General features: G+C 40.2%; 1 protein-coding gene across 2 annotated transcripts in view; it reads left to right on the forward strand.

The window, feature by feature from the left end:
• The first annotated feature begins 4,496 nt into the window (after positions 1 to 4,496).
• Positions 4,497 to 27,671, forward strand: part of PRKD3 (protein kinase D3) — a 43,873-nt gene continuing 20,698 nt past the window's right edge. Inside the window, exons 1-7 of one of the 2 annotated variants that reach the window (XM_021545453.2) lie at positions 4,497 to 4,620; positions 7,245 to 8,243; positions 18,282 to 18,420; positions 20,069 to 20,200; positions 20,854 to 21,011; positions 23,184 to 23,373; positions 26,103 to 26,180. In XM_021545453.2, coding sequence (XP_021401128.1) covers positions 7,953 to 8,243; positions 18,282 to 18,420; positions 20,069 to 20,200; positions 20,854 to 21,011; positions 23,184 to 23,373; positions 26,103 to 26,180 — 988 coding nt within the window. In that variant the 5' untranslated portion in view covers positions 4,497 to 4,620; positions 7,245 to 7,952. Of the gene's footprint in view, positions 4,621 to 5,160; positions 8,244 to 18,281; positions 18,421 to 20,068; positions 20,201 to 20,853; positions 21,012 to 23,183; positions 23,374 to 26,102; positions 26,181 to 27,671 lie in introns of those variants that run through there. The other variant, XM_077782050.1, reaches the window with a different exon arrangement.

Below are 27,671 nucleotides of genomic sequence, written 5' to 3' on the forward strand. Positions count from 1 at the left end.
CGTTTCACAGCTGAAAACAGAACTACATAACTATTTTAAATATGCAAATATGTTTTAAAAAAATAATCAGAAGTGATGGACATTTTGCTTTTCCAGGGATTTATAAAAGAAAAATGTGTTGTTTAGTCCTGTGCCATAGCACCTAATAGAAAATGTGTCAACAAATTTCTGTGGTCAGCTGTTCTATTACATACATTTTAAATAGTTGGATTATTCCTCTGAAAAATTAAATAGATGTAATCAGGTGTCATCTAGAGGGGGAAAAAAAGGGTAGTTTATTTGAAGAAAAGCATAGGCAATCTGTGGCAGTATGAGCTGTACATCGTCAGTTCCTGTGCCCAGGAAGTGACAGCTGGTGTGACAGTGCCATCTATTGAAGTCCCGATGGGCAGTGGATGCAGACACCTCTGTCAAAGCCTCTTCCTTCTGCTGACCCTCCAACGTGTCATCATTTAAGCCAAACAACTCCAGGGAAGCTAAGGCCGCGGGCTCCGTCATTGCCTTGGCTATCAGCTCTGGAGAAATGCAGAAATGCATTTTCTGGAGAAATTCTATGGAGAAATGCAGAAATTCTCTGGAGAAATGCACTGTTTGGCACTGCGGGTCTAATGCAAGTTTAATGTGGGTTTAATGCGGGTTTAATGCACGCCAATTTTCTCCCGGGGGGGAGCTCCTGCACCTTCCACCATTACAAATACAGTTTTAATGCTTGGCTCTCCCGACTGGCAGGTCAGTGGCAAAGAGAGCAGAGGAAGCATGGTTTGCTGTGGTTTGAATCCACGTAATACAAAGTCATTTCCAATCCAAAAGGCTGGATGGGGCTCCAAGCAACCCAGTCTAGTGGAAAGTGTCCCTGTCCACAGCAGGGGGGTTGAAACAGGATGGTCTTTAAGGTCCCTTGCAACCCAAGCCACTCTATGGTTCTATAATTTTGAGCCTCAGCTACGGCTGATTTGCCAACAGCAGTTGGGCAGCAGAAAGTCTGAGATTTCCAGTGCTCAGCAGCCTGGGCTGCTGCAGACTCTGAAATCCATGGGCAGCTCTTCCAGCCCAGAGGGAAAGGATGGTGGGGCTGATGCTCATGGAGGAGCACAGGGACCTGCAGGTGCCTGGTGCTCATGTGCATTTTGTGGGCTTAAGTCATCCACTGCTTGTCTCCATGGGGTTTGGAGTAGCCTTTATCAGGCATTGAAAGCAACCTACTTGGTGATTCAGGTTAAAGAGACTCTGTTTCCATGGGCTGATGCCTTCGCAGACAAAGCTTTAATAAGTGGAAAGTGTGAAATGTCTTAGGTTTACCCTAAACATTTATTTAGGTAAATAACTTCATTTTGGAGCCAACGCAGTAGAATGATATATATGATATGAATTAAGCTACCCATCTAGCAGATCTAAGAAGTAATTCCTTAAGCTGTGTGTGTGTGTGTCTAAATGAATTCCAAAACTCAATTACCTAGAATTTAAAATATGAATATGCATTTTGTTTAATAAAAAAAAAGTGTCAAAAATGTATGTTTATACCAAGGTAAATTTTGATTCTATGTTTTTTAAGTCTATACTAAATTTTTCACTGGTTTGTTGGGAGGCAGATTTTGGGACAAAGTTCAGCTAAGGGCTCAAACCAAGACAATGAGGTAATTCATAGACATACCCACATTTCAGGATTTTATCCAAACCAAACCTGAACTCATAACTTTTTTTTTCAGTTCCCTTATGGAGAGGTTGAGTTGAGAGAGTGAGAGAGAAAAGAGACAATGAATAGAAAAAAAAAAAAAAAAAAAAAAAAATTCTATATTTTGTCTATAGAGATATTACTTCCTCTTTTTGCAGACATTTGTTGCAGATCTTGCCAATCCTAAATGAAGGCCTTTGCTATGCAACACCATGGTCAAAAGCAGTGAAAAATAATCATGGCAGCATGTGTTTATGGAATTTCTCAGGCAAATGCACCAGAAAACTCTCCCAAGATGTTGCCTTGAATTTGAAAATATTCAAAGCATTATATTGGTGAGTAGAAATGAATACATGATGTATCCATTTTCAGATATTAACTATCCAAATACTGGAGGTATTATTTTCAAACTGGAAAAAACTTGATTCATTTTTAGAGTTACAAAACTGTTACAAATGCAGTTTGTTTATATAGCCCTTGTGGTCCATACAGAAAACCAGCTTTTTATTTCTAAAAGCAAATAAGTACAATGAACATTACCCATTTCCTAGTATCTTGTAGATGTAAGAGAGAGTGATTTGTAAAGTGCAGCTGGCTTCAGCAGGGAAAGCTGAACTATGAAAGCAAGCTGACCATCTGAGGGAATGATGTGGGCTCAGAAAAAAAAAAATTAAGAGCACTGATGAAATCCACAGGAAATCACTAATTATGGTAGTCATTAAAATAACAAACCAGAATGCTTGCCCTGTCAATTACTGCAGCTAGGGCTAATGCTGTCATGATGCTGCAATCACAGAGTCAGCTGTGCATGTGCACAGATGGGTGTGCTTCTCCACACACAGATACTGAATATAGAGCTGCTTTCAGATGTGTTTTACACATCTTTACAACAGAACAGGGTTTGGATGCTTCAGCTGCATTTGTTTAATAGAAAATAACACCAAGGAAGTACTTAAAGCATTTTGGTTTTATTTATTTTGGCTGATGCTGTCCTGTGTTCTATTATAAATTGATTTAACTAATCCATCTTCTGATTTATGAAAAAGCAGCTATTACAGCTTAGACAGCAAATTAAATGGCATCAACGCTATTGGATGGTATAAAGCTGAGCTTCTTTACAAAGAAATATAATCGTTGCTCAGTGACTGTGGTAATACCCAATATCCATCTGGTGTTGTCCATAAACAGCTTTTTTTAGGGCTGCTACTCAAAATGTGAGAAGCTTGCTGCACTTTAAATACAGCAGAGTGTGACTCCTCGCTGTGCTAAGCATCAGAAATCATGTTTATGGAGGCAAGCTCTGTGTTTACAGTGGTGGCGTGTGGGAGTCCCACTTTAGAGGAAAAAGGAAACGAAGATTGCTCAGCTATCTGGTGCAGAACTTTGGCAAGAACATCCTCTATTCATGGAATAGCCTTCATTAAAAAGTCCCAGGGTGGTTTTTGGCATTCAAAACCAGTTAAAAGTAGAATCAACCATTAACTGCTATGTTTTTAGTTTAAAGTACTTCCAGATTTTGACAAGAATCTGCAGGCATATTATTTATCAAATAAAATGGTGCCAGTCAGAGCAGAGAACTGGTTATGCTCTCTATCAGCTGCACTGTGTAAAGGTCTGATGCAAAATAGGGTGCAGAAAGAGGAAAGGCTCCCCTCAGCTTCAGTGGGTTTAGGGCCAGACCTCAGGAGCGCAAGGTGAAGGAAATGAGAAACGTACGTTACAAACAGAGCTATAAACGACAAGGCACTAATCTGCTTCTCCATCTGTGTCTTGCTGAGTTGAGGATTAGAAGCCTTTCAATTTGACAGTTTGCCTTTTCAAGGGATTTTTGTTCTGGTATATAACTCAAACGTCGGTAACTCCCTATGGTATTGGATATTATTTTAAGACTCGTACACAGAAGTTGAATCCGAATTCAAAAGGAGGATTACAGATTGCTTCACAACAGGGAGCTGTTGGGCTGAAGCGAGGTCACAGAGGCAGTTTTGCCTTGCACCACTTTTATTCGGTACTTCGGCTCACTGTTTTTCCCAAGTATCTTGCGTACAGAAATTTGCTGCCGATGCCAAGAGTGGCATCATTAACGCAGGGCAGAAAATGGGATTTGGGTGAATCAGAGCATTAGAAGGGAGGGCTGAAACGCAGCAGGAGACGGACAGTGAAAAGGGCTTGGAGAACTCCGCGTTCTTGCACGCACATCCGTGGGGGCTAGCGGGAGACGCTGAGAGCCACTTCCAGCTCCCGGGTCGGCGCGGCCACGGAAAAGACCAGGGCGATGCCGTGACACACTAGGTCAAGTATTTCTTGCGCAGCGATGGAGGGCCTGCCCGGCCCAGGGGACATCCCCGCGGGGCTGCGCCGCCCCGGCCCGGCAAGGTGAGCCGGGAGCGGCACGGAGGGCGACACGGGCTGCGGCTGCCCGGCCGGGCGGAGCGGGGGAAGGAGCCGCGGTACCGCGAGGTACGGCGGTCAGTGCGGGGCTGCCCGAGCCGGCGGCTGCGAGCTGGGGCGGACCCGGGCTTGGGCACAGCTGGAGCGGCGAGGCGAGCCCGGGGCGGCGGCGGGGCGGCAGCTGCAGCTCGGAGCGTAGGGCCCCGCAGCCGGGGCAATGCCGTGCCGTCCGTGCCGGGCCGTGCCGTCCGTGCCGTGCCGCGGTAGCGGCTCGGGGCAGCACCGCCACGGCCGAGGAAAACTAACGGAAACTCTTTCAGGGAACTCTGCGCTTGCGCCGCCGCGCGCGCTGTGCCCCGCGCCCGCGCGGAGCACGTCGGGGCGCGTGGTTCGCGCAGGCGGGGCGGCCCGCGGCAGAACGCGGTCGCGGGACTACAGCTCCCGGCAGCCCACGCGGCGCAGCCCTGTCCCGTCCCGGGCGGCTCCGGTGTGTGTGGGGAGCCGCGGGGCTGGAGATGCGCGAGTGTCCGCTCCGGCCCGGGGCAGCGGTGCCGCAGGTGAGCGCGGCGGGACCGGGGGCGCCGCCGCCGCCAACGCTGTGGGCGGGAACCGCCGCGGGGTCGCGGTGTGTGGGTACGAGGGTCGGGGCCGCCGCCGCCACCGCGCCGGGGAAGGGCGGGGGCGGACTGGAAAAGTTCCTGCCGCGGCGGCGGGAGCGGCCGCCGAGCCCGGCACGGGCCGTGCCCGGGGCAGCGCCCGCCGGCCCCCGCGGGGGGGACAGCGCCGCGGCGGCAGCTCCGCCCTGGGGTGGGGGTGACGGGCCGAGGCCACATCATCTCCGGAGATGGTGCCGCGGGGGCGGTCGCACAGCGGGGATTTAAACCGGGGAGGGACGGGCGGCTGCCAGCGCCAGCCCGGCCGGGGCTGCGTGGCCCGCGGCAGGCAGGACCCCCGCCGGTCCCGCCCGCCGTCCGTGCGGGGAGTTGCCGTCCTCCCCGTGGGAACGGTCCCTGCGGGGGTAAGAACTGCCAGTGGAGACGCCTGGAGCGGGGCTGGACGTCCGCGTCTCGCCTCGCATGGGGACGGAAGGGCGCGCTCAGGGCCAGGTGCAGGAGAAGCTGCCCGGGAAACGCTGGATTTGGGGGGAGCGGAAACGGGAGGGACAGCGCACGCTGCGAGCTGGGCTGCGGGGAAAGGAGGCAGAGGGACTCCTTCATTGCCCCTGTTCCTCTCTTATTTTTGAGGTACCGGGTTTTCTTTGCACAAATAAAAATGCAGAGTTGTAGACTGCATGTCAGTTTCAGCATACGCTTATTTGATTTGATGTTTGGAAGAACTCTATTCTCACTACAAAGTGAACAGTTTCTATGGCTTTCCTTTCATAGAAAGGAAAAGCCATTCTTTCAATTTTTTCCTACCAAGTAACAAAAATAAACTTCTTCAAAGGCTAGTATGCAAATACACATGGTATCAAAAGGTTTTGTCAATGCAAATGCATGATGCCTTTGATAAATATAATTAATGTTCTAATTAACCAGTTGTAGGTGAGCTTCCACAGGGGATTTTCACCGTCTAAATTAAACTTGCCTAGAAGACTCATTAATTCTTTCACATCATAAGGCTTTTCTGTTCTCTATTATGTTGGTTAGGCATCGTTTTTTGTAATTCAAATCCACCCCTAGGGCTTCATATTTGCTGTCTCTGGTATCTGTGAGAGGTGGAGAAGAAAGCAGTATGTAGAATACAAGAACAAGTTATCAAGCAAACTCGAAGGCAGTGTGAAGCTGCTTTCTTGAGAAACGTCCTTAAATGTTACTGTTGCTGTCCTTACTCTTCCTATTTATGGCTTTCATGTCTGTTGTGTTTAGCCTGTTCTTTAAGACTGAAGTGTGTTTTCAGATGTCGTTGCTACATGTCCAGCAAGTCTTCTGTATTTGAAGGCAAGAGTTGCTAGATAACTCTGCTGAAAATCCAGATGTATCAATTTGTTCTCTCCTACAGAGCCTCTGTTTGGAATTTTTGTCACAGTACCAAGAGCTTTTTTTCCTTCCAGTACCGCAAACTATGTATCTCTCTTTCCTTATCTACCTTTCAGAATGCAATGACAGTGGGGTTTTGAGCTATTACACTGGTAAATACCAGGAGTGCATAGTGTATTAATTGGACTGTTTTAGCAATTTTTAGTCTTATTTCTGGGATGGACGGTGTCTACTATGTGCAATAAGATGTGGCATTTCTCTTCTGAAATTTCATTGCTAGAGTAATACACTTTCTGAGATTGTTGCTTGTTTGTTTTGATTTTGTTTTTTACATAAGGGAGGGAAAAAATGTGTGAGCTTACTGATTTTGGTATCCTGTATGGATCAATGTTCCTCTAAAACTGTTAGCAATATGTAGTATCTATGTATTTGGACCACTTTTGCATCCATTGAAAACTTTTCCTGTGGCAGAAGTTGCATGGGGAATCTTGAAATTATTCTTTTCAAACATTTCAGCTGCTCATGAAATGCTTTAAATATTGAATCAAGTAGCATTGCATCTTGTAACAAGTATCTCAAACTCATTAAATGATTTATTTTCAAAGATTGTAGCAGACTTGATTTTTTAATCAGACGTGTATTATTAAATTATTTTTTTCCCCAAAAGAACCAACCAATGCTCACTTGCAGGCTCTGCATGTCTTTCTGTAGTTAGAGTTTGTACAAGTAATTCTTCAGTTTTCTTTAATAACCATATTAAAATGATACCCTGAGTACATGCTGCCACACAGAGTTTGAGTTTTTATCTTGTATTTTTTTTTTTGACATTTCTATGCATTTAATTAATTTCCTTCCCTATCCACCAGCTTCTCAATATAGATGTACAGAGCAGAGCTGTGTTCTACTGCTCCCCTACCTTTTTTGTTGTTTTCCTCTTAAGTGCCAAGGGCTTTGCTCTGCTAATCTGTCGTTAGTTAGAAGTTGTGGTAGCATATTGGTCAATGCTAGATCTGTATTCTTTTTTGTGTATCATACAGTGGGAAAGCAGTTAAGTCTAATTAGCAAGTACAAAATGCTCCTAATGTAACACATTTGAGTAAAAGGAATTGGTATCCTGCTGCATAAAAGCAAAGTGGTTGTGACATGGGTATGTGACTTCATGCCTTTCATGTGAAATAACAACTTTATCTTTTCCCCTACAGGCAGAGTACAATGTTTCAAAACGCTGGAGATTATCTGGGTGATGCTAGAGATTACATTTAATATGATTGTGTCTTCAGACATTTTGCTTCTCCATTTCATGAGTTAAAATACTTTATAAAAATGAAATTGGGTATCTTCATTGATCTTCAAGTTCAACATGTCCTGTGAATTCGGAGAAGACTTTCTGAAAGAGGAATAGATTCATCACATTCATGGACTTCTGTTGTTGCTGAAGGATACACTTTTACTTTCATTGTGAAAGGCTATCTGTGTGAAGATGAGTTTTCATTTGAGATATGATCTGTGTAACTAGGTGAACAAGGATACTTTTAATGAATTACCAACATCTATTTCCATCTGTTTCTCCAGCTTTTGTTTTGTAATAAAAAATGAAGGACAAGTATAAAACAGCAGAGCTGATGTGTTTCTGTGAGGCCTTTTTGTAAGCCTCTGTGTCTGGACGTGGTGCTAAAGGACTGGCAATCTACTTTTGATCAGCTGATTGTAACTGCAGAAAGAGAACCTTTAATTTAAAGTAACTTGCGGCTGTAATTATTTTACTCTTTGGCTTGCATCGAATGAAAGGGAAATTTAAGTTTTACTGGTCAGGAGCATTTTACTGAACTAAGAAAGGGAAACTTACATTATCCTTGTTTTCACTTAGAATTTGACTACTAGGGAGATCTCTGCAGAGTAAAGCAAGTCAGATGTCAGCAAACGACTCTTCTCCCCCATCCTTACAGAAGTTTTCCCCACCTACGTGTCATGCTGCTGCACCACAGACCCCAACTTTGTCTTCAAGTCCCCAGTCGGGGCTCTCCAGTCGACTCTCCAATGGCAGTTTCAGTACCCAGAGCCTCACCAACTCCCGAGGCTCTATGCATGGGATCTCCTTCCTTCTGCAGATTGGTCTCACTCGAGAGACTGTCACCATTGAAGCTCAGGACCTGTCCCTCTCTGCTGTTAAAGACCTCGTGTACTCAATAGTTTACCAGAAGGTATAGTATAATGCTACTGTGTTCTGCTGATGGCAGCAGTTTTTTGCTAACGGGCTGTTTAGTAATAGCAACTGAGATATGTCAAGAGTTTGGTATAGTGACAAGGATCTATGTTGGGTATTTGCAATTATCCACAAAGAAATTTCAGTAATTCTCAAGGGAGAACCTTTTAATTCAAAAGGAGTAAACCCTCCTCTTACTTTCTCCCTTGTGAAATATAGTAAAAGAGGATGTAGTTCTAAATTGCCTCCAAGGAAAACTTTTTACAATATGGGCAGTTTTATCCTTTCAGCAATTGCCACTGATACTTTAGGTTTTTACTAGATCATGCTTTCTACTATATTCTATATTCTACTATATTCTATATTCTACTATATTTCTATATTCTTGGATCTGTATAGCCAGCCACAGTGACAGGACCATTTGTGGCTACAGACATGCATTGCAAGGCCACAGACTTGATACTAGCTGTTCTTTTTGTTTCTAGTTAATAACTAAAGATCCCACCAAAGAGCTAATAATGTCCTAGTACTGTTTTTCTGTATACTGAATACATGTGTTACTCCTATATGTCATGTAGTTTCTGTTAGGAGAGGGTTGACTGAGAAGTAAAAGAACCTTTGCACACTTCTCCATGGTGTCTTGGCTACCCTGTTGAAATGCTGTCTATCTAGGAAGGAAGTAACACTGATCATGCTGGTTTTGCGTTCAATTTTTATCTTTAGGTTAGGAAGGTTAGATCCCAGGACGCAGTCTGAAAGAAGTTAACAGTATTTCATAAAGAAATAATTGCTATTTTCCATCAAGGTCAAGAAATTACCTTCATATCTTTCATTGTTGCAATAATTGTGATATTTATCATTGGTTAGTTTTATTATATAATTATTTTTCACCTAATAGCCTGAGAAAAACATAAGTGCATTATATGTTATTTGCATGTGTTTGTGTATCTTTTTTCCCCATCTCATAACTTCATATTTTTCATATAGGATTTTTCATACCTTTCATATTTTTACAAATTAGTTGTCAAACAAGCCAATTTCTTAATAACTTCCAAAATATAATTCAGCATGTTAGTTCCTTTCTGAAGAGATGAGTTATTTGGGTCAACTTTTTTCTTTTTCATGTTAGGTGTACCTTTACACAGCCATTTTAGGGGCTGCTTTTTCTTTCTATATCAGCTCCCTCCCTTTACATCTGCATATTTCCTGTCTTGTGTTTCAAAGAAAGATGAAAACAAGTACATTCACACTTATTTTTCTTTTTTCTTTTCTGTTTTTTTGGCAAGCTCAGCTAAAAGTTTAACATGAGGTTCTTCTTATAGCTCAAAGTTCTTACATGCTATGTCTAATCTACTGCAAAACTGATGAGGATTTCATGATCAGTTTTCCTTTTTGTCTGGCTTTGCTGCAGTTTCTGCTCTCCTGCAGCTGACGCTAACAGAAAGTGACTGCTCAGTGGAAACAAATTGCAGGCAGCAAGCTGATCAGGAAACAGCCTCATGGTGGTGGATTCATCTTTCCTAAGTAGTTTTGCAGCTAGTGCATGAGTGGCAGTATTCTCCTGTACGCTCGATTTGACAGCAGTATGTCCTGCCTTGACTTTTTTTTTTTTCTTAGATCTGGTGACTGTTGCAAGACTGTTGAATGTTCTAGGATTAGTGGATACCTAATGTGAAAATTGCGAACTGTGTTCTTGTCGGTAGTCCTCCAAATGGTTGCTGTTTTTTTCCAGTTAAAAGCTTTGAAGCTGCTGGATATGCTGTTGAGATTCAACAGTGTTAAAGCTTCTCTTTCCTCTGGTATTCCACAGCCTGCTTAAACTATCTTGTCTTGACTGCAGGATACTGTGTGGTTTGTTGTTTTGATAGTTCTGTACTTAACAGTTTCTACTTACTGTTGCTTTTCATTAATGAATAAGGAGAAATACTTTTTTTTTACTTGGAATAGTAATTGATAGCTTTTCTTCTTATCTGAGTGTTATCTTTACTAGAGTTAAACAGATGTTTCCTTACTTAACAGTAATGTTTCAGGTTTGTATTCCTCTATGTAATCTGGAACAAAATAGAACTCTGAGGAGTTGTTCTTTGCTTACTTGGGAGCTTGAACCACCTGCCTTACTGTATTTGAGGCTTCTATTACAGTATCAAAAATATTGGTTAAGGCTCTCTTTTCTGTGTTTCCTGCTTCAGACCCTGGTGTAAGTGTAGCTTATTCAGGTTTTGCAGAAGAGTAATTAGAAGCAGCATCAGCAGAACTGAAACTAAAAAGACATGTGTCTGCAAAGAGGGTGAGATGAGTAATGCAAATATTTGGTGTGTCTCTTAGCTCTCATACAGATGTTCTAAACATTAGGAGATGTTTTTTTCTTTTTAAGTTTTTCTTCAATTTTTTTCAAGTATAAAGTTAAGTTTGGGAGTTACTGTGTTAGGGTTGTTGTGTAATGGAATGGTTAATAGAAGTCCTCAGAAAATCCAAACTTTTGACTTTATAGGGATGCTTAAAAAAATTCTTGCTTATGGTCTCCAGTACATTCATGGTCTTCTCTGTTCATTCCTTATCTAGGTTGCTGTGTATTAAAGTATCAGACGTACAGTTCTCAGGGGCAGTCTGAAGAGGAATATAAACGGGACACATATGGCTGCTGGAACAGAGGGACAGTGTTTAGAAGCAGAAAAACTTGTAGCAGGTAGACAGTGTGTGTCCTTGCACAATATTCAGATATTACAGAGGCAGTTCTTAATCCTGTTCTGTGTTGGAATATTGTCTCTTCACATGAAGTAGAACAAAGGGATTACTGACTTAAAACTAGAAACTTGTCCGTGGTCATGTTCCACTGCCTGCAAACTGAAGAGTTATGTTGGACAGCTTGCTCTAAATGCTGTATTCTAGTTAACCTAATTTTTTTCTGGTTAGAGCTATAAATGAAAAACATTTAATTACTGTAGCTAAAAGTTTAATTTGGGCTATTACTTGTGCTATTACTTGTGTAGTATCAGTACCTGCAAGATTTGTTGAAACTTTTTCAATAAATTTATGAGTCTTTATTTTCATGTTTCTGCAACTTCTCTATCTTTCTTGGTCCACAGATCTGTCCTTCATTGTTTTCATTTTCAGTCATACTCAGCATTCTCCTTCTCTGTATATGATGGCTTTATTATGTTTTGCTCTGAAACAGACCAATTGCTCCCCTACCTTAGAATGTTTCCCTGAAATTCTCATGATCATTTAACTGTTGCATTCTTTTTGAGTACTGATACTTTACCTGTGCAATCTGTTTCTTACTCTTCCCACCTAGTTTTTCTAGAACAGTTTTTTTGACTGAACCCACCCAAAGTCACCGTTTAGCAAAATCAAAGAGGTATTTCTTATGTCTTGCTGATTAAATTCCACTTCTGTATTTTCATTCCATTACAAGGATCATCTTGCAATCCATCCATATTACAGATGGATCTCTGCAACTCTTGCAGTAGCAACTTAAGTGTAATAACTAAGTAACAGAACTGCAGCCAGTGTTCTGGGTTTTTTCCAGGTTAAGCCTGTGATAGTTCACAGTTGTTTGTTTTTGAAGGGCTCTAAAATGAATGCAGATCATCTCTTCTGTTCAGATGTGCTCAAATCTCTTTTCCTCCTACTGCTCTGCCTTCTTGACTTGTCAGCTCTTTTCTTCATGTGAGTAATGCAGAGACTTAGCAAGAGTTGAGGCATGAGAAACAAACATGCTAGTGAGAAGGTGGGAGCTGGGGGAGTTACTGAGAGTACAGAGGTGTTACATGGGGGGCAGGTTAGCATTTCCAGAATGGTAATAGGTTTGTATGCTGGAAAACCTAGCCAAGCAGTAGTCCAAGTATGTCTGTACTAAGGCATCTGATGAGGGAATGATCTCCTGCAACATGTTTGAAGCTAATCATCTGTGTGATAATGTGATTTGGCACATGATTCTAAAGAGTGGGAGTGAATAGCTGGGTAGGGATGCAGGATAATAGAATGGATGACTTCAGTGAACAGAGAGACTTTCCAATGGTGTTTTGGACCATTAAGCTTTGGAATTAACTTTCAGTGGTTTGAAGCATTTGTTTTGAGTTATGGCAGGTCATGAGATATTGGACCTTGAAACAATATCCGCCTACACTTTTCCCTTGTGTGAATTTTTGGCGACTAGTCCAGAACTTTGTAAAGTAACTCCTGGAATTTGAAGTAAAGGGATTATTCAGTTACTGCCAGAACAGAAAGAAGCCTCAGTTGTGTTTCACTCAGCAGTACTGACTGCTGTGTGTTGGTTGAGTTCTTCTGGATAAAAAAGATGGATGTAATGCACTCTTAATTAAAGTATACAGCTACACTGTAATACTTACATGAATATGCTAGATAACACCAATGATTTTTCCTCAGTGCAACTGCAATGATGCACTAGTTGTGTTATTTGTGCTACTGCCACCCAAGTATTAAGAATTAAATATATTCTTGATATAAGTTGATGATATTGTTGTACCAGAGATTAATTTTGGCACGGTCTGGTGCATATGTAGGCTTCCCACAAGTGATTTCCTGTCACTAGATGCTCTTTTGGAACTGTTAAGACTGGGAACAGTCATGTTTTTGCTTTTAGAAAACTTAGTAATACTGGGATTAGCAGTTTATATGTTCTGAGTAACTGTGCAGATACATTAGGCTTTTATGCAGGAAAGTAATAGCTGTATAATCCCGTAAAATAAAACAGACTTAAAAAAATTCTGCTTTGAGTTTTGTTCTCAAGTTTACATTATGAGCTCTTAACACTTCGAAGGAACTGGATAATGTTCTTCCTTAACAGCTTCATGTAACTGAGCATAAGGAAAGCTATAAAAGCTGTACTTTGCTGCAGTATCAGAGAAAATTTGGTAGTGTACAACTTGAATATAGTTCAACTATTGAACACAGTTTAAGCTTTGCGTAAAAATTCTGTTAAAAGATACCACTTGAAACAAAACCCCTGTTGATCGATGAGGTTATTCTTACTCAGCAGGCTGCACACAGCCTTCTGGCCAAGGTGCTAGCAAGGAATGCTGTATTCCCGAATGGACCGGGGAGCAGAAGAGAGAGCAGGGCGCTGCGTGCCTGTAAGGAGCCAAGCTGCTTGGTTGGAGCTGATTGCTCCCTGCATCCAGGCCTGGCCAAGTGCCTTAGACAGGGCTCTGCAGGGCCACCTTCAGCTCATCAGAGACGGCCATGGGGAGGGCAGCCAGCCAGCACTTCCATGGCTTGGGTGCACGAGGCTGGAGTGGGGGCAGAGGAGAGGAATCTGAGCCAGAGTGTGTGGAAAGGAGTTGGGAGGCAAGCATCTTCCTGGTAGGGTCTGTTTTTTTGTAAGTGGGATTTTTTTTTTTTTTGTGGGGGTGATGCTTCTACATCTCTCACTCCCAAATTATTAGGCTAGCCTAGAGATACAAGGCCTTGAGGGGAGGAACATCAGGAGACGGGCAAAGATTCAAAAGAGGCTCTCACCCCGATGTAGTTGTCCAGCTTCTTTATTCCATGAGGTCCAGGGGGAAAAAGAGGGGGAAAGAGGGCAAACAGGAAGGGTTATGGGCTTATCTAGGCTCTGGACAGGGAGGGCTCTTTTGGCTCTCTGCCAACCCTGTCAGGACAGGAAGGAGGGGACCAAGCTTATCTGATCAGAGTCACAGGGATCCCTGGAAATGGGGAAAAGCATAGCCCGAGCGCACTGTAACATGGGTGGTTGGGGGGAAGTGCGCAAGGAAAGAGCGGGATTAGTTCATCTAACTTGAAAATTTTATTAGATATGATTGAATTTGGAGGCTGCTGTAGCTCTGTCCTTATGTGCAGCTACAGACAACAAGACTAACCACATATTCTTGATAGACACTAGCATTTGGATACAGGTGTGCAACACATACATGTATATGCACAGATCTGAACAGATCAACAGTGTGTCTGTCTGTGAACACTCACATGAGCACAAACAGCACCAGCGGTCCCACACTGTATCAGTCTCTGGTGGTTCAGGATGGAGGTCTGGTAGTGGGAAAAAAGATGTACAGACATGTACCCATTCACCCACCAGTAAAAAAATAGCAACAAAAAAAGATGGGTGTCTCTAGTAGCTGGCTTCAAGCACTATCTGCTACTTCAGTAGCAGCTGCTGGCTCTTGGTCTTTTCAGTGGCTGACACCTGGATATTCAAGCTCTTGATTTCACTTACTCTGGTCTCTCCAGTCACTGACATTACAGAGACCACTTGCTCTGATTGCTGGTACTTAGAACCTCCCCTCCCCCCGCCCCCCCTCCCCCCAGCCATTACACACACATGGGCTCAGAATGAGAGAAAATAATTCAGGAAAATAGCTACAAATTGAATTTAATGAGAATAGAGGACGGGTGGTGCAGATGATGCACAGGGCGTGATCAGACAATTGTTCTGACCAACCCCTGTTTACAGGTGATCAGCCTCTTTTATCTTCTTATCCCTCGATTTTTTTCCCACATTTATTCCTCCCTGAATCACCTCTTTCTTTGCCTTTGTTGCCTTCTGTAAACATTCCATAGGTTTTGTACAATCCTAATTTCCCAGCATTTTATAATCTGTACCATACCATTGGAGTGCAACCCTTCTCAGGCCAAAAGGTGTTCTAATATTGACTTACCTGATCAATGTACATGTGGAAACTGGGTCTAAGGATGTCCTGTGAAGGCCAGGGTATGTTTTCCTGGAGTTCTTTATTTGGGTTCCTACCTGTCCTTCTTTCTCTGTGCTCCCCTGGCTTGTAGAAATGGGTCTTGTGTGGCCTCATGGCTCCTGTGAAAGGCCTGGGTGGTCCTGGGCAGGGTGTTGATGGGCTTCCCCCACCTGCACTTTTCCTCTGTGCTGCTCTGTGGATGTGCAGACAAGCACCTCACAAGCAGGACAGGCAAAGTAGCTGCTGTGAGGTTCCTGACTGCTGCCTGTCCCACTTATGGATTCAGGAAAACCTCCTAGCAACTGAAGCTCTCCATGCTAATGAATAGGCTGAGTCTCTTCTCATCCTTTTAGCTTTTGGAGTTATTATTTCAGAAATGGAGATCAGGCATGTACAATGCCTAGAAAAATGTGTCCTGGTGCAGTCTTGGTGCATACTATAGAAACTGTATACAGAGTCTGTGTTTAGTGAAAGAATTCTTGTACTCCATACTACGTAGATTATTCCCTTGTTAGTTATGAGCTTGTGATTCTGCATCTTAGTCTAGAAGCCACTGATAAAGTTTTTAAGTGGAAGAAATACCTTTTAAGGAGATTAAATGTTAGAGTTACAAAACCAGACAATCTTTTACTGTCACTTCTTTTATGTGTATGTATATTTGTTTTAGAAGAACTGGGCAATAAAGCGTACATGACACAATGAGAAGCATTAATGATACACAGCTTAAAAGGTCAGTTTAATTAATGGAGAACCAAATGAGGATGTTGATATCAACAGTTCTAACAATCTGTGATAGGTGATTTTGCTTTTTCACAATATTTCTACTCTATAGAAATTAATTTTGCCTTTGTCTGGAATTTATTTGAAAACCAAAATCTTAATTATGGGTATTATAATGTTATTTTCAAACTTTGGATTAATGTTGATGCTGCTTTCTAAGGGATGTAATGTTTAGCGATTACACATGCTGTCACAAAGAGGCCTTGAATGTTCAACTGTAACTATAGTTTATTTTGCCAGCTAATGCTTTTTAGTAATGAAAATGAATGTAGTACGTTTAAAACATTTTAATAAATCCAAGATTTATATATGGGAATGGGTAAATGGTGCATAGAATATATTTTGTAATAGCAATTAATTAAGATGAGTACTGCTTGGCAGGTGATTATGTGACCTCTGGTTACTGAGGTGGGGGATTATATGTGGGGATGTTCTGGCAGCTGCATGACAGGGTTATGGTCTTAAAGAGTGAAAAAAATAAAAGCGAAAGACATATCTTTATTAAAAGAAGGAGACTCAAACCTGTGAAATATCTTAGAGGCTCCCTTAAAATCTGTGATTTGTAGGTGGTTCTGTGAACTTAATTATGAAGAGACAATAGTTCATGTGATTCCCTGAGTCATGGGTTGTCCCTCCTGGCATCTGAAATTAATATTGTTGTTCTTAAAAAGTGTCATGTGTACCTGCAGGAAGATACATAATGTTGTAATGTTGATTTTATATCCCTTCTGTTAGAATTAAGTTCTTCAGCAGTATAATGCAATTAACAGAAGTTAACAGTGTGTCAAGGAATAAACCTCACAGCACTTATTTTAATAATGTAAATATATCTTGTTTCCTTGTCAATAAAGGCACAGTGGGATTTTGGGTTAGAGCTTAAAGTAAGTTTATGATGAGGTTTCAGTTATGAAGAAATGTCAATTCCCTTGGAAGAATTACCAGTGGCTGTATCTTTGCATGTTCAGAATATAAAGTCAAGTCCTTTGCATACTTGCAAGAGATACTGAGACACGTTTGGGCAGCACAGCTAATCTTAAGCTTTACATTTTCTTTCCTATTACAAATGATCTTCGGGCAATTGGAAAAATGTAATTTTCAGAATATTCATGGATATTTGCTATTTTATTTAGGAAACCTGAGAGTGAATTGAGAGACAGAGGAAGCAGCTGGCTGCTTTGGCATCAGCCCAATAAATCAGTTTCTTCTTGCTGTGGACTGAATACCTATGTGTCAGTCTAGGTTTGTCAGCTTTGTCTTTTGCTTTTGCAAGGGTTAAGTTGTACAAGTTCTGCCTCTCTTTGTGACTGTTCAAGGTAGATAGGATGCTTTCTGGAGCATGGCTTTCTTCAGTATTATGTGTCATGTAATTATGTAGTGTGTACACACCAAAACAGAGAAGACCAACTTAATTTGACCCAATTTCAGATAAAATTGCTGCTGTAAAGAGGACATGATTTTTTTTCTGAATGAGGAGAAAGTGTGGAAACAACGGGCACAATGGATACGATACCTTCGTTATGTTTTTGATTTGGTAGAACAAATCTTTGATTTTAATTAAGAGCAATTAATATATCACAAGCTTCATGCAGTTTAGATACTATTGACTGTGTGACATGTAAACAACTAACTTGTTACCTCATTAATTAAAAGTTTTTTCTGAGTTTTTCTATATTTTTCCTACACTTTTCCTGTTTTGTTCTGTATATGTGTTCCCACCTCAAGTCTGAATTCTGGTTTAAACCAAAAGGTCAAAGGAGCTGCTTGAGTGCTGCTCATTCCTCTCCAGGGTCTGTTCCTGTTCTTTTCCCCCATGAATTGTTTACTTTTAAGCTTTTTATTTTAAGAAGTTTTCATTTTAAGAAGTTTTACTTACATTTGACAGTATTTTGAAAGTAGGGAGAAGACCAAATGAGAAAACCTTCAATGAGTAGGGAAAATACAGAATGAGAAAGCTTTTTTTCAGTGACATGTCATGGAAAAGTGGCACGTTATTTAGTGTATGGATATTTTTTTTCTATCTGTGTGGGGATTTGAGTTTTTTCTTTTCACATAATCATGGAAAATGGGTAATGCTGGAAGGGATCATTGGAGGTCATAAAGTTCAACTTTCCTGCTGAAGCAGTGTCCTCTGGAGCACGTTACATGAGATTTCTCCTATCTGTATATCAAAACTGTTGTAGAACAATGATATGGAACCTCATACTGGCTTACTCCTCAAGAAAAGTATGGCAGGTGCTGCTGGGGTGTCTCAAGCTAAATACCTGCCTGACCAGAATACCTGTGAAAAAAAGGTTATAGGTGGTGATATCCAAGGTAAAGGCCTGTATTGGCTTTTACTTGCCAGATTGTGCAGGTCTGAGAGATTAAAAACCAAATGAAACAAAAACCTTAGCACTTCTTTTTTTCAGGTAAAAAACAAAAAATAAATTTTCAGAAAACGCTTTGTTTCCTCAAAAATAATCAGATTAATTTTGTACCATGAAACATGTACAACTCTTAAATTATGTAGCTGTTATTAAAAACATTGATATATAGCATTGTCCAAGAGCATGTATTAATTTAGAGTTTGATTTCTGTTGCAGTTCCCAGAGTGTGGTTTCTTTGGCATGTATGACAAAATTCTCCTGTTCCGCCATGACCTGAACTCAGATAATATTTTGCAACGAATTACATCAGCAGAAGAGATACATGAGGGAGATCTTGTTGAGGTTGTACTCTCTGGTAGGTATTATTGTAACAGTGGAAAAACTCTTTGTTCAGTAGATTAAAAGAAAATAGGGCTTCATGGTGCATTATTTTCATGCCTGCCTTGAGCTTTTTCACTTAAGTCTTATATACTTTGGGGTAGAAGTTTCCAAGAAAGTCCAAGTCTCACTGATGCTTCAGTACTTAGTTTTTTTATTTTTTTTCATTGTTCTGTTGTAATCTTCTTTAGGTTTATTATTGTAAATAAATCTGAATGATACAAATTTATTATTATTTATTATTACACAAATCTGAATTAATACAAATTTATAAGTATAATAATATCAGTTTTTAATTTTTATAATTCTTTAAGGTAAATTGCAGATAGGATTCAGAATTTGTTCTTCCAACTGTTGTGGGTTTTCTTTTGCTTATATTTGTCTTTTTGTTCTGTAGCTTTTGCTATTGATGGCTTAAGTGCTGTCATAAGACTTTGTATATATGTTGCTGAGTTATGCCTATAAAAAGGCTGTTACTGGTTATTGTAGTTCTTAAAAATTGTTTCTTTGAACAATATAGTCCTTAGAGTGGTCGTTTTTAGGCAATAAGGAGGACAAAATAACCCCAGCCCTTATTGTCATTGTTTGTTCAATACTTTGTCAAATTCAATCAAAAGTCAGCCATAGTTTAACTACAAAAAAAGCTGGATTAGTATTGAGTTTTTAAAGTCTGAGGGTAAAGTGACAAATTGTGACTATATGTAGGAGGAGAGACCTCTTGGCTGTCATGAGCTTAGATTAGTAAACTTAGTCAATAAAGTATGAATTTGATAGCTGTAAGACTGAGTCCTTGGCCGCATTTCAGGGCATGTCTAAGATTTTCAGTTATTGATCATCTTATTTTAAACTTTTTATTGCTTCTGGTGAATAGCATATTTGGAAAATTTGTTGTGTGACTCTTGGCAATCTCTGACAGTTTCCTTACAGACAGACAGACTACGCGAAACAGAGGCACTTGGAAGGCATGTAAATCTCTTTCAGTAGAATTTTTAAAATAAGAATCTGAATAGGGAGTGTTAGTACGTGTCTGATCAAAAACTAGTGGCCACCAGGGCAAGGCAATCTTGATGTAAAATACCTTTATTTTCCTTTCCCTCAAAGAAACAGGACAAATATAATTGAAATATATCTACGCTTGTTTAAGGAAAAGAATATTTCAGTGTTCTGTGGAAATGTTATCCACAGTTCTGTTCTGATGCACTGAGTTTAATCTAATAAGCTTTTACTGCAAAAGTTCTATTTTGTAGAACTGTCTTTTTTTGAAAATTTCGTAGGTTACAAAACAGCTTGAAAATTAAGTTGCTCCTTCAAACATTTTGTGTTGCATTGAGCAAAACTTGTTGTACCTGCCTTCAACTTAGTGAGGTATTCAACAGAGTGATTTGTACTGTTTATTAGTTGGGACCATAAGTCTACAGAGTTCAATGGATATTTTTCCTCAATAAAAACGTTTACTGAGAACTATGTAGTCTCCTAAATGCATATTTGAATTACATAGAGTAAAATGCTGATTTCTAAATAGCTTGTAAGCATCCTTTAAATTAGCCATTTTTAAAATGTGTTCTTTCCATAAATCCTTGTTGATCCTGTGGCAAGAGCTATAACTCACTGCAATTTTTTAAAAGCTTTGGCTACAGTTGAAGATTTCCAGATTCGTCCTCATGCACTTTATGTGCATTCCTACAAGGCTCCTACTTTTTGTGACTACTGCGGAGAGATGCTTTGGGGTTTGGTACGACAAGGATTAAAATGTGAGGGTAAGTAAGTCTATATTTAGTGTATTTGTGTGTGTGTATATCTATATAAGATGAGGAAGAAGAAGTTGTATCGTGTTTGGTAAGTTAGCAAGTGATAAATACAGTATTTCCTAGCTAGAAGGGTTTGTGCATTGGAAAACCAAAGTTCTGATCTTGCCATTAATGCAAACTCTGCATGATCTTGGGCTAATGACTTAAGAAGTGTTGTTGTTTCCCACTTTAAAAAAAGCTAGCTTACAACCTTGTGTTCTTTGCACAAGGAACACATAGTTTGGTGAGACCCCCAAAGGGGAATCCCTTTCCTTATGGCTTTCATCCAGCTGGCTGTGGAGCACTCTGCAGCCTGCTATCAGGTACTAACACTGCCTTCTCACTGAATTCTTCTTGGTTCTTGTGCTCTAAAGTGAGGGAGTGATGGAAGCCTCCTGGTGGTGGGAGATCAGCTGCTTCCAAGTGTTACTGCAACTGGGCTTGCTGGAGAAAAAGCTGTTTTTGTGAATCAAGAACACTAAAGAGAATTTGACACAACAATCTATTTCTGCCTTTACCATTTTCCTGGGTCATCTTTTTAAAACTGCTTTATCAAAATATTAGTACTGTTTTTATTATTTCAATATTGAGAGGTTTTTTTAATAAACAAACTCCTCTTCCAGGATGTGGGTTAAACTACCATAAGCGATGTGCCTTCAAAATTCCAAACAACTGCAGTGGAGTGAGGAAGAGGCGCCTGTCTAATGTGTCTTTACCAGGAGCAGGGCTTTCAGTTCCAAGACCAGCACAAGCTGAACACACATCCTCTGCCTCTGAAGAAGTATGTAATGTGACAGGAGAAGCAATTTCTGTTTTAAATTCTTTAACCTCTGGAGAACTAGATAGTGGTTTTAGTGGCTCATGATGAGTATGTGGGAGTCAAACTTAACCATTATGATCAGTTTTAGTAATTTTGAAATACGGTGATTCTTAGACTTTGACACTTACTGCTTATTATTACTGTGAGAGGTGCAAGAGGAAATAAATATATATTTTATATATAATTTTGTTATTAGCCTTTTACTCATGGTTATGTGAAATTCTGAGAACTTTGTCTTCAGAATGATAAAACATCTTGCCTTCTTAGTAATACAGATTAGTTCTGTAATTATTTTATCAGCATAGATTAGTTACTTGGCCAAAGCAGTACAAATTGTAAGCTTTAATACTGGGGAAGTGGTCCTGATCTTCTGTTAAAGCTTTTCACAGAGTTAATCCAAAAAACCCCAAACCCTGTCAAAGAGGGTGTAGGGGGAGGAAGGGCTTATAGTAAAAATAGACATCCATAGTAGTTTCTTGTTGTGATGATTGCTGAGAGGTTATAAATTACATAACAAATATCAATTATCAAGTATATCCTAACTGTATTTGGGTCATAAGGCAGGGACTAGATCCATTTGTTTCTGCCTGAGGCTTTTATATAACTATTTATACTATAACTATTCTTATCACAATTTAAAATACAAATCATATAGTCTAGTTCAAGAATATGATTTTTTTAGCTAGAGGCTATAAAAGCTTATTCTTAAGTAATGAAAAATATTTATTCTGATGTTTATGACCACTGGTAAGATTTACTCAGTGAACATAGAATTGTAAGCATTTATCACAGAATTTAACTTTATGATTTCTATTTGCATGTTAAGTACTTTTTTGATACCTCTTCATTTTAGGCAATGCCTCTTCTATTTTAATTGCTAATGTTTTTCTTTTAATTTAAAATAATTTTTATGGGGGGTTAATTTTTTAAATAATTTTTGAATTTTCTAAATATTTTTGCCTAATTTCATAAGCTATTCAGCATGCTATACCTTGTTTTTAAAAACTGATAGTTTGAGGTGGTGGTTGGAATTTGGTTTGCCTGCCTCCAGTGTTTTCCATTTTACCTTCTGCATGGAGATTTGTATGTACTGTCTGCACCTTGTCAGGTTCCTCAAAAAATGAATGTCATGAGTGAATTTTTAGCATTTTATCTTCTGTGGGAATAAAGTTCATGCATAACTTCCTGCTTTCTGTAAGGCTTTTCCATCTGCTATTTCCATGGTCTTGTTTTACAATACCAGAAAGTCCTCTTAAAGCTTCTTGGCCAGGTTGCATTCTTGTCTGGTCACTTTTGGAGCCAACACCTCCCTTACAGCCCCACTGACGTATTTTTTCATCCACCAGGACCCCCAAGTCCTTCCCAGCAGGGCTGACACCAATCCCCAGCCTGTGTTGATACAGGGAAGTGCCCCAGTCCAGGTGCAGCGCCAGCACTTGGCTTTGTTGAGCTACAGAAGTTTCACATGGACCCATTTCTCAAGCTTATCCAGGTCCTGCTGGATGGCATCATGTCCCTCCAGTGTGCCAGCTACACCACTCGGCTGGGTGACATCCACAAACTTTCTGAGGGAGTACTCTCTCCCACTGTCTGTCATTGGTAAAGACATTTAATAGCTCTGGTCCCAGTATCAACCCTGAGGGACACCACTTGTCGCTGACGTCTATCAGGACACTGAGCCATTGACCACTACCCTCTGGATGTGACCATCCAGCCAATTCCTTATTCTCCTAAAAGTCTGCCCATTTAATCCATATCTCCACTTTAGAGTGAAGTATGTTATGGTGACCATGTTAAAGGGTTTACAGAATTACAGAGAAATGACACCTGTAGCCCTTTTCTTGCCCACTGATGGAGTCACTCCATCATGGAAGGCTGCTGGTTGTCCTGAATCACTTCCCTGTGTGCTTTTCACATGCTTTAGCATAGCTTCTAGTAGGGATCTCTGTGATCTTCCCAGATACAGAGGGGAGGCTGAAAGGTCAGTGGTTCCCAGGGTTGTCCATTCTGTCCTTTTTAAAAATGGTTGCAGTTTTTGCCTTTTTCCTGTTCACCTGACTGCTGTGACTTTTCAAAGCAGTCATGGCAATAGAACTGTTCTGGTACAAATTCCATATTCCTTTTTTATTTCAGCGTTGTTGCCCAGAACCTAGTAAGAGGATTCCCTCTTGGAGTGGCCGCCCTATCTGGATGGATAAGATGGTGCTTTGCAGAGTGAAGGTCCCACACACCTTTGCTGTTCACTCTTACACTCGTCCCACCATCTGCCAGTATTGCAAACGGTTGCTTAAGGGCCTTTTTCGCCAAGGAATGCAGTGTAAAGGTAAACATTTAATTTTCTGCTGTAGCAGTACATTTCAGTAAAGGTCTTGTATTTAAAACTGGTTGTAACTTAGGTGGCTGTATACTGAAAAACAGGGACATGTGAGTTTTGAAAAATTGCATAATTTTCAGAAGATCACAGCAGCCCTCATTTTCATTATAGTAAGCTATGCATTGTACATTTTTATGAAAAACAAGACTTAATTGTGTAGCTTGAAATCACTGTAATTCTAGAAGGATAATTATGAATTAGTGAAAATGGGAAATGCTTCCTTTTGTTCAGTATCTGTATTCTAGAGTGACTCCTGTGAGTTTTCATTGTATTATTCTAGTACAGGATATTGATTGTTATCTTTTGGAGGTAGGTAGCTGAACTTGCATGGTTTTTATATAGCATATGTTAACATGTGTGGCTTCAATTCTTAGGCTGTTCCATGTGGTTCCTACAGCATAACTAATGTGATCTCCTTCTGGCTTTTTATTACTAGTTAGTGCAGATCTGTTGGCTTTGTTGTAGGAAACAAAAGTGTAGTGATGAATCATAAACATTAATATGGAAAGTAGTTTCCATTTCTCTCATGTGAGGTTGTCAAACAGGAGTATCAAAGGTCAGCTTTTTAAGAGAGGTCACTTAATACATTTTCTGTTTTCTTTATATTAGAGAAAAATTGTAAGCCTAAAGCTGTTTTAACCTTTTTTTTGGACTAATAATACTGCTGTCTCATGTAAGGAAATAGTTTTATCTTTAATTTCTGTTGTTATTTGCAGTCTTTCTAGTCAGTTTGAAGTCTGCATTCTGAGCTGGTTTTGATATTTTTTTCCAGTCAGTGTGTCTCTTAAATACACGTGACACAAAAATAATGAAGCCTTGAAAAAATGCCTTGTGGTTTTAACATACAGATGCTGCTAGCCAGATGCAATTGCTATGACTTTATCCAGCTGAATAAATGGGACTACCACATCAGTTTCAGGGAATTGAATGGCACTGGATAAAAATATTATTTGTATGCATGTTGTAAGCATTTATGCATGGAAAACAAGTCTAGAGAAATGCCATATATCGATGCAGGACAGAAATAAATGTCTTAATAGGCCTCTATTTATGCAGTAAGTTCCTATACTTATTTTTAATATATCAGGAATTGTTATCAAGCAGTTCAAATGTTTTCATACTGACTTTTCCTACAGATTCTTAAGATTTCCCACTAACTTCCTTTTGCACATTCAGAAAGCTTTGGGTCTTTTAGTAGTTTTATATTTCTGATTACCTGTAAGAGCCCTGGATTTCTTCTTTTAATTCAGGTTGCTGTTTGGGCTCTCAGGATGATGTTTGAGATGCTAAGGCTGTATTTGTGTTAATAAATGAAATGTGCCCAGAAACATTACTGCACACTGAGGTCAGCTGGGACAGAATGACCCATGTTCATGAACAAGTTTTCTTAGCATCCCAGCCTGGGTGGTTCTATGCAATCTGCAGACTGATTGGAGCAATTTCATAGGATGCTCTGGATTATAGCTAGACATTGGAACTGTTTAAGATAATGCTAATGCTGTGGGCCAAAAGCATGCTCGAGGATGTTTGTAGCTATTTACTAGACTAGAGAATTGCATTGCAATATCCAGGAATGTTTCTGAATATAGTTTAATTTTTTAGGATAGACTCAGTCTTTGAGTTTTGTGACAGGATTTGAAATGTCTCTGTTTCTTCCAGCCTTCTTTAAAGTAGTGAAGTAATTGTATTTGTTAATATGGACTGAAGCCATGGCTGTAAAATACTGTTAATGGGTCTCCTAGGATGCATCTTTTTAGGCACTCAGAAGCTGAGCAATATTGTATTCTGCTCCAGAATTTGGCTCCTCTTCTTCTAAAAACAGAGAGATAATGGTTTTTATCTTGTCTAGGCTTAAAAGAAAAACATATTGGGCTTGTTTTGGATAGCAAAAAGAGGTTTAACTATCAATATGAAAACAGTTGTGGGGGCAGTACGGAGTTTTGAAATTCATGGTATTGATGGAGTTGAAAATCACAGGGATGTAACTAATAAATTAAATTCCTGTTACTACCAGTAATGTTGTATGCTGGACTTGGTTCAGTAGGCTGCATCTGATACCTCGGGTGCAGAAATGGCACACATTCAGGTGAGATTCCATGTCCACATCACGCCAAATCTGGACATAATGTTAATTCTGTCTGCCCTGTGTCAGCAGGAAATGGAGCTTGAGTAGTCAGGCAAATGTGTAACCTGAATGAGAGGGGAACTGGACTTTGGGATTTGCTGCAGAACATATTTGCTCTGATGTAGTGGGGTGATCATAGATGTTGTGTGATCAGACTTCTGATGTCTGCAAGTCTTAGTTGGCAGGTGGGGAAAAGTGAGATGAGACAGTCAAATCATATAGCAATGGAAAAAAGGAAGTGGAACAAATGAAAGAATGGGAGAAATTACATCATGAGGGAAAAAATAGCTGCAGAAGAAGCTACAGAAGTAGCAAGCAATTTTGTACTGGAAGGGGAAGTACTGACGTAATAAATAGTGGGACAAATCAACATGTGACATAAGGGCAAGACTGCTAATTTCCTCCTGGTGGTGACCTCATTGGTGCTGTCTTCAGTTACATGAAAATCTATGAATCTGAACTGAAGTTAGTGTTGGAAGAAGTGAATGGCTAATTTTAGTGTCTGGGTGGGAGTGAGTTCTGATATCATGGGCTTATTTATCTGCTGTTTTAGATTGCAGGTTCAATTGTCACAAACGCTGCGCACCTAAAGTACCTCGAGACTGTCTTGGAGAGGTTATTTTCAATGGAGGTAAGATGACAAACATGCTTTCAAATAGTGAGAGATGTTTTGAGGCTGAATAAGATGCACTAGTATTTAGTTCCCTCATCTCTGAATATTTGACATATTTTTATTTATCTTGCCAGTTTTTTCAGTTAAAATGAAAGATTCACTGTAAAACTTACACTCTAGTGACTTAAATTTTACTTAATCAGTCTTGACAAGTTCAATATGCTTTGCTTGGGATTGTTCAATGGAAATGAAAAATCTAGAAGCCACCCCAATGTACAAAATTTGAAGATCTGTTGTGATCAGTCCACTCATTGTTCACCATGAAATACATACTTTAAAATGTTAATACACATATCATTTTTTATGACTTTCTCATATCCATGATTTTTACTCGCCAGTTAGCTGAGGTGTTTGAGATAAAAGAGAAAGGAGAAAAATCCCAAGCCAAACCAAATAAAGAATTGCCCTCTAATTTCTGGAAACCTCAATGAAGTAGGACTGCTTTCTGAATAGGTCTTGCAGAATTGAAAGAGGAACGTGTGGAACACTTTGTGGAAGAATGTGTGGAGTATTTTTGTAAGCTTTAAACCATTGTTAAGCTGATAAAATATAGGATAGATGAACAGGTAGGGATTAAAAACTGATTGAATGGGTGGGCCTAGAGAGTGATTATCAATGGCAAGTAACTCATGGTGTGTCGCAGGGACCAACAAAGGGTCCAGTCCTGTTCAATATCTTTATTAAGGATCTTGATGAGGCATAGTATATACCCTCAGCATGTTTGCAGGTGATGGGAGGACAGGCTGATACGACAGAGGGTTTGTGCTGCTATCCTGAGGAACTTCAACTGACTGGAGAAATGAACTTGGGGGTTGTTGGACCAGGTGACCTTTAAAAATCTCCCCCAACTTGAACCATTTTCTGGCTGTGCCACTTGTTTTTAGTGAAACAAAGTTGGTGACGTGGAGTAGATCACATCAAACTGTACAACGTGATTCAGAGGCTTGGGCAACCGCTGTGTAAGCTAGTGGGTCTGTTGTCATTGCACAATATATCCCATCCATTCATGCCAACCTTCTCCAGCTCCCAGGCTCTTTCCTGGATCTTGAAGTGGTTGGCTGTGAACAGCAGTGTGCAACATGATGTTGCTGCAGCCTGGTTTTACTGCCCTTGTGATGCTAAGGTGCTAAAGGCCACATAGTTTTGGAACTATGGTTTCACAAAATTCTTCTGAAGATGTGAAGAGAAATTTTTTTTTTTGTTCTTTCTCACACTCTTAATTGAACTCACTCCAGGTAAAAAACAAACACAAAAACAACTCCCCACAAACCAGCAAACAAACAAACAAAAACATAAAAAGGCTACAGATTAAGATATTTTTGTGTCTTAATTCTTAGTTTTCCACAGTACCAATTTTACAGCTTTTGAAAACACTGAATTTCTGCCTGCAGAAAATCAGACGTGAATAAGATCTGTTCTGCTTTTCACTTTTCATGCAATTCCACAGCC

The sequence above is a fragment of the Lonchura striata genome, chromosome 3, assembly GCF_046129695.1.
Source record: "Lonchura striata isolate bLonStr1 chromosome 3, bLonStr1.mat, whole genome shotgun sequence".
NCBI lineage: Eukaryota > Metazoa > Chordata > Aves > Passeriformes > Estrildidae > Lonchura > Lonchura striata.